Here is a 16,279-nt window from a genome sequence, read left to right as displayed (position 1 = left end):
CAATAAAGCATGTATTGAATAGTTTCTGTCTTATAGCCCTGGAGCAGCTGATGTGCCTTTGAACATCATTAGAAACGGGGAAGAAAGTTTGGAGTGCAAGTTAATTCTGTTCTGTGAAAGATTAGTGCCAAAAATATTTAAAGGACAGGTCTCTATGTGCAAGAAATTAACTAGGAAAGCCACAGGGGGGTGGAGCTGTCTGCCAACAACACTATCCCTCACACTGGGGACAACACAGGGCAGATGTTTTTGTGCTAAACATAAAGAAAATCCTTAAGGCAGACCACAAAAAAAATTAATCACTACTTTCAATGGTGTAGTCAAAGCTTCTCTGACTTTACATTACAAGTCAAGTTGCTCAGAATTCTGAAGTCTTTGAGAATGTATCATTTTTACATTAATTACCACATAATACAGTAATTAATTGCTTCAGTTTTGGGACAGAAATATGTTAGTTCATCATTATTTTCACTCTGATCAACATATCTACTCCATGGTTGTACTAATGTTTTGCTAAGTATCTGTTAATTTGTTTGATTTCTGTTGAAGTATGTATTTTGAAATTGTGTGCTAATTTTGCAAGGGGGTGTACTGTTGAGAGAAGGATGTGTGTGCTAAATTCAGTAGACCTAATTTCTATTTTGAAAATTATTTTTCCAATAGATCTGACAAAGTTCAACTTTTGTCTCCAACTTAAAACTAATGAACTTCAAAATTCTGACAGATTTTGATATACTGGTTGTCTTAAAACCATTTCAAGACTTACACTCCAAATTTTGGCAGCTACTATAACTTTTACTCCTGTCAGCAGTTACCTTAGAGCGTGAATGCAGTATATCATCCTAGGGATGTTTTTCCGATCATAGACATCCGTAGTTTCTGGATAAAAGATCTAAAAAGCAAAGAGCACACAGTTAAAAGAGAAGACTTATTACTGAGCAGAAACATATACTCTGCAGAACCATACCTTAAATTTACAGAATTTCAGCTGTTACTTTTATACAGCCATGAGTCACATCTCTTCTGATGTTATTTTAACTTAACCAGTAGTTTTCATAAGGAAGAGCTAAATAAAGCATAAAAGCTACTTAATAAGAGGGGGAAAAAGGAAGATGAGCAGGCAGCATTTCAACAAGATTTTTAGAAAATGTCCTTTGGCATAAGCTCAGCCAGTAATGCTTGTCCTTTACAGACACCCAAAACCTGGAATGCAGTCACAATTTGCAAAGCCTCATTACAAACCAAACCTATCAAGTATGGTTTAAAAATGCATAATTCTAATTGCCAGCACCCTTAACTCTGTGAATACATCATTTGCAAAGGAAGATATTTAGGGAGAGGAATATTAAGCAATTTAGCCAAGAAGTCACATCATAAGTTCCAGTTCTGGTTGTACCACTAATTTGTTCCTGGCCTTGGTCCCAGTCACTAAACACTGTTTCTCCACAAAAATATAATAAAAAGACTTAGTTAACCGTGAGAGTTGGCAGCATGCTTCCAGCCCCGGCTGGTCACTCAGGGCTGCACTGTCCCACGGTTAATAGGACCAGACTGAGTAAGTCAGGAGTACAGTGCCCTCTTCATCATTTGCTCAAAACAGCTTTGTGAGGGAGAATTGGGAAAGCTTTTGGCCATGACCATCCTTTGCGACAGAAACACAATCTTTCAGAGGCGAGATGGCAGGGTGGAAATCAGCCAGCTGAAGAGATGGCTCAAGGACTCGAGTGGAAAAAAATGCCTGACCTGGAAAGTGCAGGACCCCTTCCCGTCTCTCTGGCATTTCTGACGGCAGTCATGAGTGCCCTTTTTCGGTTGTGGGCAGCTGCAGAGAGTTTGCCTACAGCAGCTGACCCTTGGTCCATCCAGCCCTTCAAGGAGCTGCCTGAGCATCCCCACTGTGCCTGACCTCGGTGCCTCAGGCAGCACTCAGGCTGTGGGCACCCAGGCACCCTGAGGCTGCGTGTGGCTGCCAGAATGGACAAACACGCAGCATAGGTGTTTGTACACAGCCCTTTCTTAAAGGATTTTCATCCAAAATAGACTCACTGGTGCCCAGAAACAGCAGCAGAGGGGGGAGATGACAAGTGAAGACCCGCAAGGAGGAAGGCAAATATAAGAGGTGACCCAAGAAAGCAGCTGGTGGGAGAAGAGCGGCAGCACAGTCACGCAGATGCACTGAAGGGTGCAAGAACAGTCTGGAAACAGGGTAGAAGCAGAGAAACTGGCACGCACAGTAAGAGGAGGAGGCAGCAAGAGGCACGATGCGAAGAGGTAACCTAAAGGAAGCAAATATTTAAGTTTTCTGTTGTAAACCATATTCTTTCTAGGTCCCCCCAGAGACTGCATTAGCAGTAAGATATCAAGTGTTTGAGCTAGCTCGAGCACTGCTAGTGCCCCTGCCTCAGCCCACACACACTGCCAGCAGCAACACAGGACTGACACTCCCACTGCTTTCCACATTACATTCTCCTCAGATTTGTTTTTTGAATTACCCCTTCCCTCTAGACTTACTATAGAGAACTGTTTATGCTCAAACAGATGAAAGGGGATCTCAGTGAGCCAATGATTTTATTTAAATTCTTTGCTGGAATTTGAAGGCTTACCTTAGGCAGACCAATGGACTCCATCGCTCTTAACCACTGCACAGTGTTGTCAGTGTGTCGAAAATGAAGGCCAGATCTCTATTGAAAACACAGAAGATTATGGAAGTCACATTAAGAAAATTCTCTACTTATTATTATTATTATTATTAACTCCTGTTATTTCCCAGTTTTATATCCTGAAGTCGAGTTCACAGAATTTTCCCTTATTTGAACCCAGAAACCAAAGTGTAACAGCTTCAATTTTGCTAATGAAGCGTCCTAATACATAAACAGCTCCACACTGAGTTCAGCTCATTCTTTCACGTTACATAACCCAGATTTGTACCATCAGGGTGGACTGTGATTGAAGCAGACATTTGTACAGTTCTTCAGTATTCTTTGGGAGTAGAGGCTGGATGTCAAAGAAAAGGAACGAAAACACAGAAGTAGTAATACTGCTCAGCACTACCACGAAGAACAGATAAGGAAGTCTTGGAACTCTTCAGTTCTACCTCAATACCTGACCTGATCCCCCCTAAAGTCTTTGCAAGCAGCATAAGAATACAGTAGGAAAGTATTTTTTGTTTTATTGTCAATTTTATATTTTAGGGTAAAGGGAAAAAGGAATCTCTCATATTTTTCAGATTTTCAAGAGAAACATTTAAATGTAACTGGAATTCTTAACCATAATTTTTTTCTGCCTCCTCTGCATGTTGAGATAATGCATTCCATAGTGGAACTACTGTGTATGAGTGTACATATCTTTGTATTATCGAGGCTCTTGGAGCTAGCAAAAGCCTGCACAGGGAACAAACTAAGCTCAGTTACCGGTAGCTTGGTTTTGGCTTCTTGTTGTTAAAGTTGATAAACACAGATCTAATGAAGTGAATTTCAAATATGCTTCCATACAAAATAAAGAAAGTTTGAAATACCTGTCAAATTGCTTTTGACTTCTATTTCTAATGAGAAATAACTTTATAAGTTGAAAAGCTCACGATGTCCTTGGAGCCAGAAGTGTAATTTGTGAAGCTTTAAAAAACTTGAAGCAACACCAAAACATTTTTAAGGGTAGAATATTTCTAATTATCATACAGGCTTCCTGCAGCTGTGCATCTTCTATCAAGTCCCTACAGCCTGAAAAGAAAGATACAGAAAGCTAACCAGCCCTGCTTGGGAATCTTTAAGAGCTGGAAGAAAAACACTGCTGGGTTTTGTCATCCTGGTGAGAGAACTGAGAAAGTTATTACCTTGTAGCGTGCCTGCTCCACATCATAGATCTTTTTGTCTGACACCACATTAGGTGCAAAGAATTTTGCAAGCTTGGCAAGGTAAACACCATTTCTTAAGCCTTCTTCCAGTTCTGTAGTTGGGGGCAGCTCTTCGTCCAAACAGACCTCCATCCATCTACAAAGACATTTGAGAAACATTCTTATTTGGGTTTTAATATGAGTTACAGCTTTTGCCTACAGCTATCATACTTTAAATGTCACCACCACAATGTTATTATAACAGAAAAGGACAAGGGCTAAGGAGAAAATTCTCATATTCATTCACATGGCATACCAAAATGAGTAGAGGGTCATATCTGTGATTGTAAGCATCAATAAGTAAGCAGCATGCTTTGAAGTATTCACACCTCAGGGGGTCTAACTCAAATATTTTGAACAGTACTAGGCTTTTGAATAAACAGTAATTAAAGCTGAAAACTAGAAGAAAACATGGAGTGTTGTGTATCATTGATGTTTACATTTTAAAAAACCTCTGTGATTTCTATGCCAGTGGTGAAACTCATGAGCATCAAGGACAGCAGTGTTCTGGGTGAGGCAGGCTCCTGTAGCCAACGTGCTGTGCAACACAACCTCCAGCAGTGCCCAGCTCAGTTCAGAGCACTCCTGCAGATAATCCTCCTCCTGCATGGGAGCTCTCCACTCTCACCCATGAAACACAGTACTGGTGCTGGAGGGATGAGTGGGGATTTTGTGGAAAAGCCCAAGGTAATTTACGCATTTGAGGTCTGCCTGGCAGTAAGCAGGTTGAAACACTGCTTCTTGTTAGTGACAGTGACTAAATCCTCCAAGGTCGGAGGATTAACTAAACTCCAAGTTTAACTAAACTAGTTATGCATTTGAGACTTAAGATGTGATAGACATGGTGCCAGACAGAAAACAGTATTAATTTAATACATAACCAGTTCAGAAGGCGAATCACAGACATAAAACCATATTATCCAGTATGTTTATATTGAGTAGCCAAGAGAAATTGCTTCCAAAGCATTTCCAAGAAAGATTAGTCTCTTAATCACTGAAACAGAAGTTCCTTGCATTGGTGGTCTAAGTGCTTTGGCCCTGTGATATTATTCTTATTTCCAGCAGCTAAATCACATTACAAGAGCTTTAAATCTGCTTAGTTCTTCACAGTGTTGTTTTTTATCTGCTTAGTCAAACTCTCATGTTCTTAGGACATTAATATCAATACAAATAAGAAAGCTAAAGGGCAAGAATAAAGTTGAAGACATTAGTTCACTTTGCTTACTGTTACTAAGGCAGCACCACTATAAGCAAGACAGCATTACAAATCTAACATCACCTCCATAGGGGTGACTTCAGAAACCAGAAATCTTTGAGCCAGGATGGAAATGAGCCAGTTTTCTCTCCACCATGTAGAAGAAGAAAGCTCACGACATAGTTTTGTTTCACATTAAAACTCTAGACTAATGTTCTACTCCATTCCATTTTTTGATGTGTTACAGGACATACAAAAGTTGTTTCACTGAAGCACAGACTATCCAAATAGCTCTTCAGGAAAACAACATCCATAAATCCAACACAATATCACACAGAACAGCACTAAGTGAGTGTCATTACGAGAACAGTATTCTGCAGTATAAAAGCTGCTTTAGTGAGGAGAAGTATATTCCTGATGAGTTTCCCAGCTTTATCCTGCACTGCATGTTTGCGTGTTATGGATACATGCCAAGGGTCCCAAAATGGCATTTTAGAAACTGAATAGATTTATACACTAAGACATCACACTTGGCATCTCCAAAAAACACAAGGAAGAATACACATAGGTGTATTTCTAGGCAAATACAATTTTTACCTGAGACAGTTAACTTTTCCTATAGAATTTATTTCCTAGAATGTGAGTTCTAGAAAAATAATTGTAGAGATAAGCATCAGGAGCTTGCTGAACCACAGCAGGTATTCACTATGAGCCACAGCTGACTCTGCTGTTCAATGCACCATCTCCAGAGATATGAACTGTGTGCTCAGAGCAGCGTTTTGTATCTTACACTGGATTCTTTGCACTTCTAATTCTCAGTTTTCTTGTGAAAGGGTTTTTCTAACATCTTAAGTCTAGGGCACCAACAAGGTACTGCATTGGTACTGTTTTTGAAGAAGATACACACACGCATCCACATGGAATTTCTTTTCTTCCTTACAGTACAAAAATTTACTACTTCTATATAAAACTGAGTCATTCCCTGAGCTCTAAATGAGATGCTAATCCAAAGTGAAAGCTACTCCTCGGCTTGTCAAACCTCTTGTAATTCAACAATAGTAAAATTGTTGTGGGTTTTTTTCCAGCACAGCGATAAGACTTTAAAATTAATCTGGAACCCTTCTGGTCTAGTTAGCGAGGCTACCATGTCTAACAAGTAAATGCAATAGCCTGAGGAACAAACAGGAAGCAGTATGAGGATGCAAAGAAAGAAGAAAGAAGAAAAAAGGTAACGTAGTATACAATTGTCAAACCAGCAAATCCAGATAAATACACAAGGGAATAAATATTTTTTGAGAAGGAGAATTTTAGTAATCCAGTGGGAAAAAGAGGGGAAAAACTAGAGAGAACTAAGTGGACTAGGCCTGAAAAATGTAAACTTTCTTTCCATTTATAGCCAAAAATCTCTAAGTTATATTTACTCTAGAAAAAATTAGGGTCTGCATTAGGGCAACTAAGAGCATTTGGTAATCAGTGTCCAAGACTGAGAACACAGCTATAGCTGTATTACATGTGAGATCTGTTTTACCAATGTCTGGAAGTTGCAGAACTCAGCTACAAGATCTACTGTGAAAGGATTTACTGTATTTTGCACATGTTTAATCAGAGGAAGGAAAAACCTCAGGATTTTAATTAAATCCTGCTAGCATACAAACAACTTTGTAACTTAGTTATGCAAACAGCTGGAAGGTGCTATAAGCATTCCACAGAGCTTTCTCTTCTCCGGGCAAAAAAACCCCAACTCCCCCAGCCTGTCCCCACAGAAGAGGTGCTCCAGCCCCCTGATCAATTTTGCAACTCCCCCCCGGGACCTGCTGGACTAGATCACATCTTTCCTGTGCTGGGCCCCAGAGCTGCTGCAGCCCTGCAGGTGGGGTCTCAGCAGAGCAGAGCAGAGCAGAGCAGAGGGGCAGAATCCACTCCCTGGCCCTGCTGCCCACCCTGCTCTGGATGCAGCCCAGCACACGTGTGGCTCTCTGGGCTGGGAGTGCCCATGGCTGGGTCATGGTGAGCTTCCTGTCAACCAGCATATCTGTAGCACTTTTCTCCCAAATGCTTCTTGCAATTACAGAAGTTTTGTTCCCTTTACACTGATTCAGTTAAAAGGCAATTGTGGTTTTAAACAGAAAGAACCATTACTAGCAAACTTGTGAGGTTCTGCTTTTTAAGACATAGTTTGGTGAGTTTATGAAGGTTATTATATGACATGGTATAGTCAGCAGGAACAGACTTGACTGAGAAAACCAGAAATGCTTCTACTTTCACTTCATTAAGTGAAATCGAGGCTATCCATGTAACAGAAAGGATTTATAGATACCCTCTGGAGCAATTTATTTTGCTTCAAGGCTAAAGAAGCAGCATTGCTTTTGGCTCACCTACTGTTTTCCTGAACACACAGAACTGCAGCATCAGCATCACCTCTAAATCTGTTGCAGAAACTGTTGCCCATAAAAGGTAGTTAATATCACTGATACACATGATTATGGGTCTATAACTCAATCTTAGACAGTATGTTTTCCTTCAGCATGAAGCTTGTAGCATAAGGCTGTTATAGCTGTCAAACATGCACATGCATTTCTACCACCCTTTTTTAACCATATAATCCCATAACTGTACTTCTCACAACTTGAACTTTATGACTGAGGTAGGCCATGAAAAGTTTACACAGTGGTGAATATGATGGGTTTATTTGGTTCTCTCATTTAAGCTAAACCCAAACCTGGCTCCATGGTGGATAGACAAAAGTCAGCCTTAGGGAGCAGAGTAAAGCATACAGCATCACTGAAATTCTGGGTAGTACTATCTGAAATTAAAAATAATTTTAACAGTCCTACAGAGTTACCCATGCCAGTTATAGTCTTACAGTTTGGATAAAACATGCATAAGCATGTATTTTGCTAAGGATAGATACTTGGGAATGCATAACTAGAGCCCACTTCGATTTTCTTAATACTGCAGTACTTGCCAACACACAAGCAAAGGATTTGCCTTAGACAACAAAAGCAAACCTAGATCTGATCAATGGAAATATATCTCCAAAACTTCACTTCAGTTCCAATATATAGTACTAGAGAGTGAGCAAGGAATGAGTATTGAGTGAGTATTTGCTTTGCTTAGTTCTGTTTTAACTCTTGACAATCCATAGCAGAGCTGTTCAGCAGTGAATTTCTGGCAGGATAACAATGACAGCTTCTATGCCAGACTCAAGAGCAACAAACAGCATGCCACTGACCAGGAGATCCAGTTTCCACATTTGACTGTGTATGGGAACAGATTGCCCAGAGAGTTTGAATCTCCCTTTCTGGAAATACTCAAGAACTGACTGGACTGGATACTGTGCAATGTGCTCTGGGACAACCCTGCATAAGCAGAGAAGTTGGACCAGGTGACCAACTGTGGTCCCTCCCAGCTTTAACCATTCTGTCATTCTGTGAAAGCAGCAGCAGTAAAACTATCTTGGACTGCATTTTAAAACAAAACTCCCCTGCTGAATCTCATTCAAGGCAAGGCCAAGGGAACTGGAAGCAGCAGTGCTGCACTATGAACTTAACCAGTCATGATGTTGTCTTTGACAGTCTGTGTGGTCAGCCATTCAAGGCAAGGCCAAGGGAACTGGAAGCAGCACTATGAACTTAACCAGTCATGATGATGTCATTGACAGTCTGTGTGGTCAGCTAAACAGACACACAGATCAAGAGACTGGAAACGCTGGAGTCAATGCTCAGCAGAGAAGAGAGGATACATTGCACAACCCACCCAAAGCCCATCACATTCAGCACACAATCATGCACTAAAATTTCCACTTTTGCTGCCCTGCCCTTTCAGATTTATGCAACAAGATGTAGATCCAAGGGCACTGGTTTGTACCTTGTGGGCGCACACCTTCAAAGGAGAAAAGATGGAACTCCAGAGCCAAGCTCAGAGCTTTGCTGCATGCTGCTGTAGAAAAAGTATCATGAAGACAAGATAAATGTAAGTTATGCTCATTTATTACCACCTTTGCTCACAACCACAGACTTTCAACCTAGTTCAGCACAAGTGAAACAGACTGCTGACCTAGAGAGTACAATGTGGCCAGCTTGTTCCAAAGAAAAATATTTTATTGCTAGAAAATAATAGTAACCACAATCAGACCCAAACCCAAATGTTAGACTCTAGCTTTAAATGTCTGAAGTGGTGGAAGTGGTTTAAGTCAAAACTTTTACTTGGAGATATGAAAAAATATACAACTATCTGAAGCACATGAACTCATAATTTAAAGTTCCACATTATTATGTCTCTAGTTTCTGAATCTACAGATTTGTTGAGGAATTGCAGCTCCTAAATTTCCATTTCATTAAAAAAAATAATTTTCTTTTAGCTGCCAACATTCCCTTAAATATTATTTGTTTTATAAAGGATGATGACAGCAGCCAAAGCAACCTAGGTGTGTTTCTTGGCTGACTAGGGGGGTGGTGGTACAGTTGATTTGTTTACATGGAAAACCTGTATGTTAACTTTGGAATTTGTTCTCATTATACTGCAAGCTTTAGCATGATACATCTCCTAAACCAGAAAACTTAGGAAAAGGTTATTTCACAAACAGCCACAGGCTACTTCCAGGGAAAAGCAGGCAAAGCTTCCAGCCATTCCAGACAAATAGATACATAAAATTTGAATACCATCACAACAAAAACTATTAGTTGTATTAAAAAGTGCACAACACTGGAGGCTTCACTTTGAGGCTGTGGAGAGTAGAGCGGGTAGCTGAAAAAACTGCTTTCTTCACTTCTTATTTTTTCCCCCCTCATGTTCTGGTACATTCAGCCCCAAATCTTTCTTACAGATGAGAGCTTTAGCTCAAATCAGAGCTACACTTCTCTGATGCCAACTTACTCTTGCAGCCAGTCTCTACTGCATCTAAAGTTTTACCCATCCTAAGAACTTACCTCGTCTGAAAGAAATCAAAGTTTGTGATTGTGGGTCACCACAGCAGTAGGGTGAAGGAAGGTGTGATAGAGGTCACCCTAGTCACAAGTTCTCTCATGTTACATACAAGAAGTAATGTGGAAGTAGCAACATGGAGGACACCATGGATCACTTGGCTACACAAGGTCTCAGAACTTCAGCACATAAAGCGTCAAATCCTTTAGGAAGAGATTTTGGATAAAATTGCAGTTGTCAATTTTTTTACACTTCCATGAGTGGGTTCAAATTCAAAGCTGCATATCTTTGAATCTCCAGCTAGTGTTAGATTTAACAGCATCTCAACTTTCTATAATCATGATTTCACTGGGGAGGATACTGACTTTCAGCAAGAGCTACACTGAAAACTATGAAACATTCATGTGTGAATTCTTAGAGTGTAAATGTTAAAACAATACAGATCTCACTGCACATTTTTGCATTTAGTTGAGCTGTGCATGCCAGCCTGAAATTTGTTGCGACATTCATTTCCCTGATCAAAGTCCTTCTGCTGCATTTCATATTCAATTCAATTAAGCAGAAGCTAGGAGCAGTGATGCCTTGCCTGACCCGCACAGCACACTAAACCAGCAATAAATCATATCAGCAACTTTTTTCTACACCAGATTTCTGCTGCCATGACAACACTGCCATATTTACAAAATAATCTTAAAGGTGTTATAAAATTCTGGTGCACAAGATGGCAGCACAGATACTATGTGCTGGTTTAATCTGTTTTATTCCAGCCACCCTTTATGTGGGTTAATCAGTGATTAAAGTCCACAAGGCAAGGTGCTGCTCAGGAAGCTGGCTCTGGAGCCATGACCTGGCTCCACTGCCATGGCAGGCTGCGTGCATCCAGCAGGAGCCAAGTCCTGTTTACTCAGTAGTCTTTTGGTGGAGAAAAGATGTAGAGACTCTCAACCAACACCACAGCTGACAAGAGAAACACACCATGCATGTATTTCAGGGCATACAACAGAGCCTTTGCAAACAGCAAGGCTTTGTTTTGCTGTCTTGTCTGTTTGCAGAGACATTAAGATTTAGCACTGGGTATCAACCACAAACTCCAGGACTGCTATTTGAGATAATGGTGCTTGAGTGCGGGGCCAACAAAGCCCAGGCTGATGGCCAAAGGGATGCCTCATCTTTTCCCCCTGCTCTTGGCCAGGCTCCAAGGTGCCAAGGTCTGGAGAAGAAAGCTGAAGAGGCAGTAGAAAGAGCAGTGCCAGGAAGGGAGCTCACCATGGTGGTGGAGACTGATCAACCACAGCAAATATGTGTCCTTAAGAAACCTCACCCAATTCTTCTAAGCAGAAACAACAGCACTTAACAAGCTACCTGAGCAAATGAGATGCAATTATCAAGCCTGTGTTCAAAGGTCTCAGGAGAGGAAAAGTATCTGCTGATTGTATAGTCTGAAGTAGACTTTTTTAATGCAAAGAACTGGATTTTCATTTGAATGAAAAGGGGGAAAAAGGATAGAACAGGATAGTGCTTAAAATCTTGCAAAACCTGTGCAACAAAGTTAACACACCTCAGACTGATGTGCATCACCCAGCTGCAGTGTCTAGACCAGTTTTAATAGCCTTCTCTTCCAACACGCAGCAGAGACACAACAGCAGAAACACAAGTATTTCCTGTGTTAGTCTGGCAGTGGTGGCTCAGTGGCCCCTGGAAAGCATAATTTCAGACAGATGACAAACTCAAATCACTAATGAAATTTTAGGTACTGCAGACACAAGCTCTGTAACAAGTCCCACATACAAACATTAAGGGTCTCCCTACAAATAAAACAGCACTTTTCTCTGAAAAGAAGAGAAGATTAATTTGGCATATGAATTATTCTAAACTTAGTTTTTCACAAATCTGTATAGACACTGATTTGATAAACAGAAGCAGACACAGCAATAAAAGCACTTCTGCAGTATAGCATTTGTACATGTGGAAATGTTGCAAAACACGTTTTCCCCCCCAAACACACCATGTTTGCTTTAGGAAAGCACTGCAGACTGTAGTTTAGACTTTCACATTATACTGTCTTGCTACATGCTATAGCAGTTTGCTTTGCTCTATTGTGTCTTCTATAGCTACACTACAGTAATACAATTTAGGGCACCCTCTTAAAACAGCATATGGTATTTTAAACTTACTAATTTAAAAGGTTCTGGCATGGAATAATCTCATAGTCTTCCAAGCAATCCACTTCAGCAGAAGATGCATGTCCCTAGCAAGTCTGAGAAATGTGGCAGTAAAATAACCAATGAGTCCTGGAGATCATCTTCACACAATAGTTCCACTAATCTTAAATCACAGTCTTTACTCAAAGCCCACACCTTACCATGGCAGTAATTCCTATCCAAATCCATAGAAAATAGAGCTACAGTCTCTATGAAGTGACCTAACAGTCATTTTGATGAAGCTTCTACTGAAACTAAATCACAACTGTCCATTAGAAAACATGCTAACATGTCCATTATGAAACATGTTAACCCTCTTCCAAAATCCACGGCATCATCAGGTGTGCTGTTTCTAGCAGTAGCCACACATGGAAGAATATCTAAAAACACTGTCAAAGTAATACAGTAATTCTTACATCAAGTTTCAGTATTATATGGAAGTGTCTTCCATGCAAGTATTAGTCCTCAGGTGTCCAAAGGAATGTGCTATTACCTTTCTTTGCAGGTGAGAGGACAGGCATAAACATTACCACCATGCCTTCAATCATCACACCTTTCTAGGGAAGAAAACTGACCCAGGGAAGTACCTCCCATGTAGGTTCAACACAGAAGCTTTTAGAGTGAGCAAGTGTTAAAGCCAAGCCTATGAGTCAAGATCAGCAAAAGAAGAAAGTTCTGCCTGCAGACCTGCTTATTGGCAACTAAAGCAGCTGGATCACCAGAAACTCTCAAAGGAGGTGCAGACTGAAAATTGCACTGAGGCCACACAGATGACCTGTGGCAGAGGAGAAAACCAAACTTGGGCCTGGCAGGATGCAGAGTGCTGTTCTCACTCCTTGAACAGTTCAAGTCCGCTGAAGTAGACGTGGACATTTATATTTTCCTGTCTAATATCTGACAAAAGTTAGTTTTGTGAAAGCAACTAGCAGCAAGTCTGCAGGTACAGGAGCCATAAAATAACCCAAGACATACATCTACTAGACAGGCAGCTGAAACTTTTAAAGAAAGGTGCAGGATAGCAGCCAAATCAGAATTAAAAGCCACGCATGAGAGAACAAGATGTTAAAACAGCGAAAAGACTGAAAGAGCCAGCTTGTGAAAGGCTGAACTGTTGTTCAAAGCATTTACTGTTACATAAACACTACAAAACTGCAACAAGGAGTTTCAACTTGGTCCCATGTAAAAAAGAAACACAAGACTGAGGAACAAAGCTAAAACCAAGGCATTTAGGTGCGACACAACATGCACAGCACCTACAGTTACCTCTTCCTGTTTACTTCTTCCCATGATTATGCAAGAAATGCTCTCCTCCACTTTCCATGGCTGGAGAAACACTAGTCCCCTAATCACTTAACAATAATATATAAAATTCTGAGAAGAACATGCACACAAATTAAGTCTGCTACAGAGGAGGAAAATGCAGGCAGCTGTTATACTGATAATCCATAAAGAAATGAAAACCGAGGAAAGGAATGGTGTGACTTTACACTGGTGAAGAAAAGCAGCCACTCTATAAGTGAAAACAGGAAGAATATTCACGAGTGCCCTGCAGCCTCACCTTTATCATCAGAACATAAGCTAATAACTGCTGAACAAAGCTTTGGATCCTCCAGGACCATACCTTTTTGCCAGTTTCAAAACTGCATAGTGTTTTGTTCACAGACCTGAGGTAGACAGTTAGTATTGCTTTACACTAAGGGTCATAACCAGAATTTCTATATGATATGTAGACACTGGCTCTTGGTGAAGAACCGGCTGTAATTTTCCCAGTGTAAGCTGGAGTTTTTCTTGAGAATATATAACTAAATGCTACATAAAATAGTAACTGGCATCTCAAATACATCTTTCTAGATAGCATTTAAGATACAGCAATATAACCATTCTTTAAGAAAATGGACTGGAGGAATTAAGTGGTAAAACAAGAGCTTTTAGCTGCAGAACTCTAAAATAGTCACTTGGAATAAGAAATGTAGTAAGGAATTATATTAATGTATTAAGATAGCAATAGGACAGTGTGAAAGCTAAACTGTAGTCCAAAGACTAGGTTAGGCTAGGAAGAAAACCAAGTTGATGGTAATCAGCATGGTAAAAATTAAAGAGTGCAATTAATCATGTCATGCAACAAATACCCAGTGTCTAGTGACAGAACTTCAGTTTAAGGGTTTTGAGCTCACCATCCCCAACATCCGTGTACACAAGACAATCTCTTCTCCAAGAGCAAACAGTGATACACCCCTATCAGAGTACTCACCAAGTGATAAGGATCTACCATCTATGCCCCAGTATTCAAGTTACTCGAGACAGTAAGAGGTACAAGAAATACTTAATCAGCTAAGAGCCTTCAAGTTACCAGACAAGGTATTAAGGACTGGCAAAAGCAGGCTACTGGGACACAATTTGGTTCAAAGGCCACAAACATGTCAATGGTGTATCAAGTCTGTCTTACATAATCTTGAACCAGTTGAGGACACCCTCCCCTGCCACCACCTTGACTCCAAGTACCAGAATATAATATGTTTTCTTCTATCCTGTCAAAAAGCAAAAAAAAAAAAAAAAAAAGTATTTGTGTTTTGAATGGGTAAACCATCTAAACTATTGGCTGGCTTGCCTCACCAGGTGGCTCTCATTGTCTGGCTAGCTGACCCAGCAACACAAGAACCACATGTCCATGGCTGATCCAGGCTCTGTAACACCATTCCTGCTGCAGCTGCCATTCAGGCAAGCCATGAATGCCTCTGGATATTCAGTGTCACCATGTCAACCAGCAGCAGAAAAGCAAAGAGGCAGGCAATTCCTTGCCAGTGGCAGCCCAAGCCAAGTGGAGCACATAGCAGCCACACAACCCCAGCTAGAATGCTATCACCATTACTGGTCACATTGTTTAATCACAAGATGTCATATGCAAGAAAAGTCTTCTTAAACCCTATTTTGGGTGTTTGAGACTACTTATGAGAAACCACAGTATTTTATGCAGAGTGGTAAATATAAAACAAAGTTCTTCTTTGTTTTCTTCTTCATGCACAAAGAGGAAATAAAAATGCAAGAATTTTAAAATCCGGAGGAAAAACTGACAAGATTTAGAGACTATTTCAAACCATTCATGGAGCTTATGTACTATATCTCTATTTACAGTGAGGTTTCAGCATACTCTAACCCTCTAGCAAATTGTTAGCTGCACAAAGGCTTGCTCATCGATTTCTGTAGAAGCAATTTCTGAAAAATAAAAACTGCTACAGAGAAGCTCAATAGAGACCTTTTCAACCAACACAGTGCCCTATTTGGAAATACTCCTGTACCATCTCCAAGAGCTTTCAGGTACAGAAATTAACTTAAAAACGTCTATATTAGAAAATTGAAGTAGTTACTGTCATTTTTATTTTGAAATCAAAGTGAACCCAAGTGCAGACACCCAGGCATCCTTATCAGCACTCTTTCATAGGAAACTAATTTTTAGGCTGGTATAGCTCACTGTATTATTGTCACAAAAAGACAACAAGAAAGAAGAAACACCAAAATGGTTTACAGGAGCATTTTCCTACTTTTCTTCATAAACAGCACTAATCTCAGGGCCTCTAATTTGCAGTTAGCTAACAATTTAACACAGGCAAAAAAAAAATAAATCCCTGTACCTGTAACTTGAACCAAAAAGTATTTTAAGTCAATTTACCTTGCTGCCAAGCCTATTCATGACCCAGTTACTTTGATCAAGTTAATCAGCAAACCATCACAACTTGTTAACTCTCAGCCCTCCACCGAGACCTAAGCGACTTATGTTGCTATTTTGACCAGTGAATTTGCTCCCTTTCTTCCTCTGCCCATTCCTCTACACCTACCTACACGGTGCCATTCATGCACTCTAGGAAGATACTGCTGCAATTACATCCAGAAGCCACCACAAAACCTGGATGCTGATTTTGCTCTATAATTAATAGAGCGTGTTTTTGTATGTTTATATACATACAAAAGGGCTCAGGTAATCTGAGCTACTGGCAGCTGAGGCCTGACCACCATGTAAGAGGGCAGTGATGCTACTGGCTCTCACAGCAATCTCTCCTGCAGCATCCATCAGCC

At 40.4% G+C, this 16,279-nt stretch overlaps 1 protein-coding gene across 4 annotated transcripts in view; it reads right to left on the bottom strand.

Moving 5' to 3' along the window:
• Positions 1–16,279, bottom strand: part of IQGAP2 (IQ motif containing GTPase activating protein 2) — a 123,569-nt gene that overhangs the window by 55,632 nt on the left and 51,658 nt on the right. For all 4 annotated transcript variants that reach the window (XM_039729662.1, XM_039729661.1, XM_039729663.1 and 1 more), the window contains exons 3-5: positions 3,830–3,986; positions 2,604–2,681; positions 816–892 (exon numbers count right to left, since the gene is read on the bottom strand). In XM_039729662.1, the coding sequence (XP_039585596.1) occupies positions 816–892; positions 2,604–2,681; positions 3,830–3,986 (312 nt within the window). The remainder of the gene's footprint in view (positions 1–815; positions 893–2,603; positions 2,682–3,829; positions 3,987–16,279) is intronic.

This window comes from Passer montanus, unplaced genomic scaffold (genome assembly GCF_014805655.1).
Source record: "Passer montanus isolate IOZ18808 unplaced genomic scaffold, ASM1480565v1 scaffold7, whole genome shotgun sequence".
Classification (NCBI taxonomy): Eukaryota; Metazoa; Chordata; class Aves; order Passeriformes; family Passeridae; genus Passer; species Passer montanus.
This window is presented reverse-complemented; position numbering and strand designations above follow the sequence as displayed.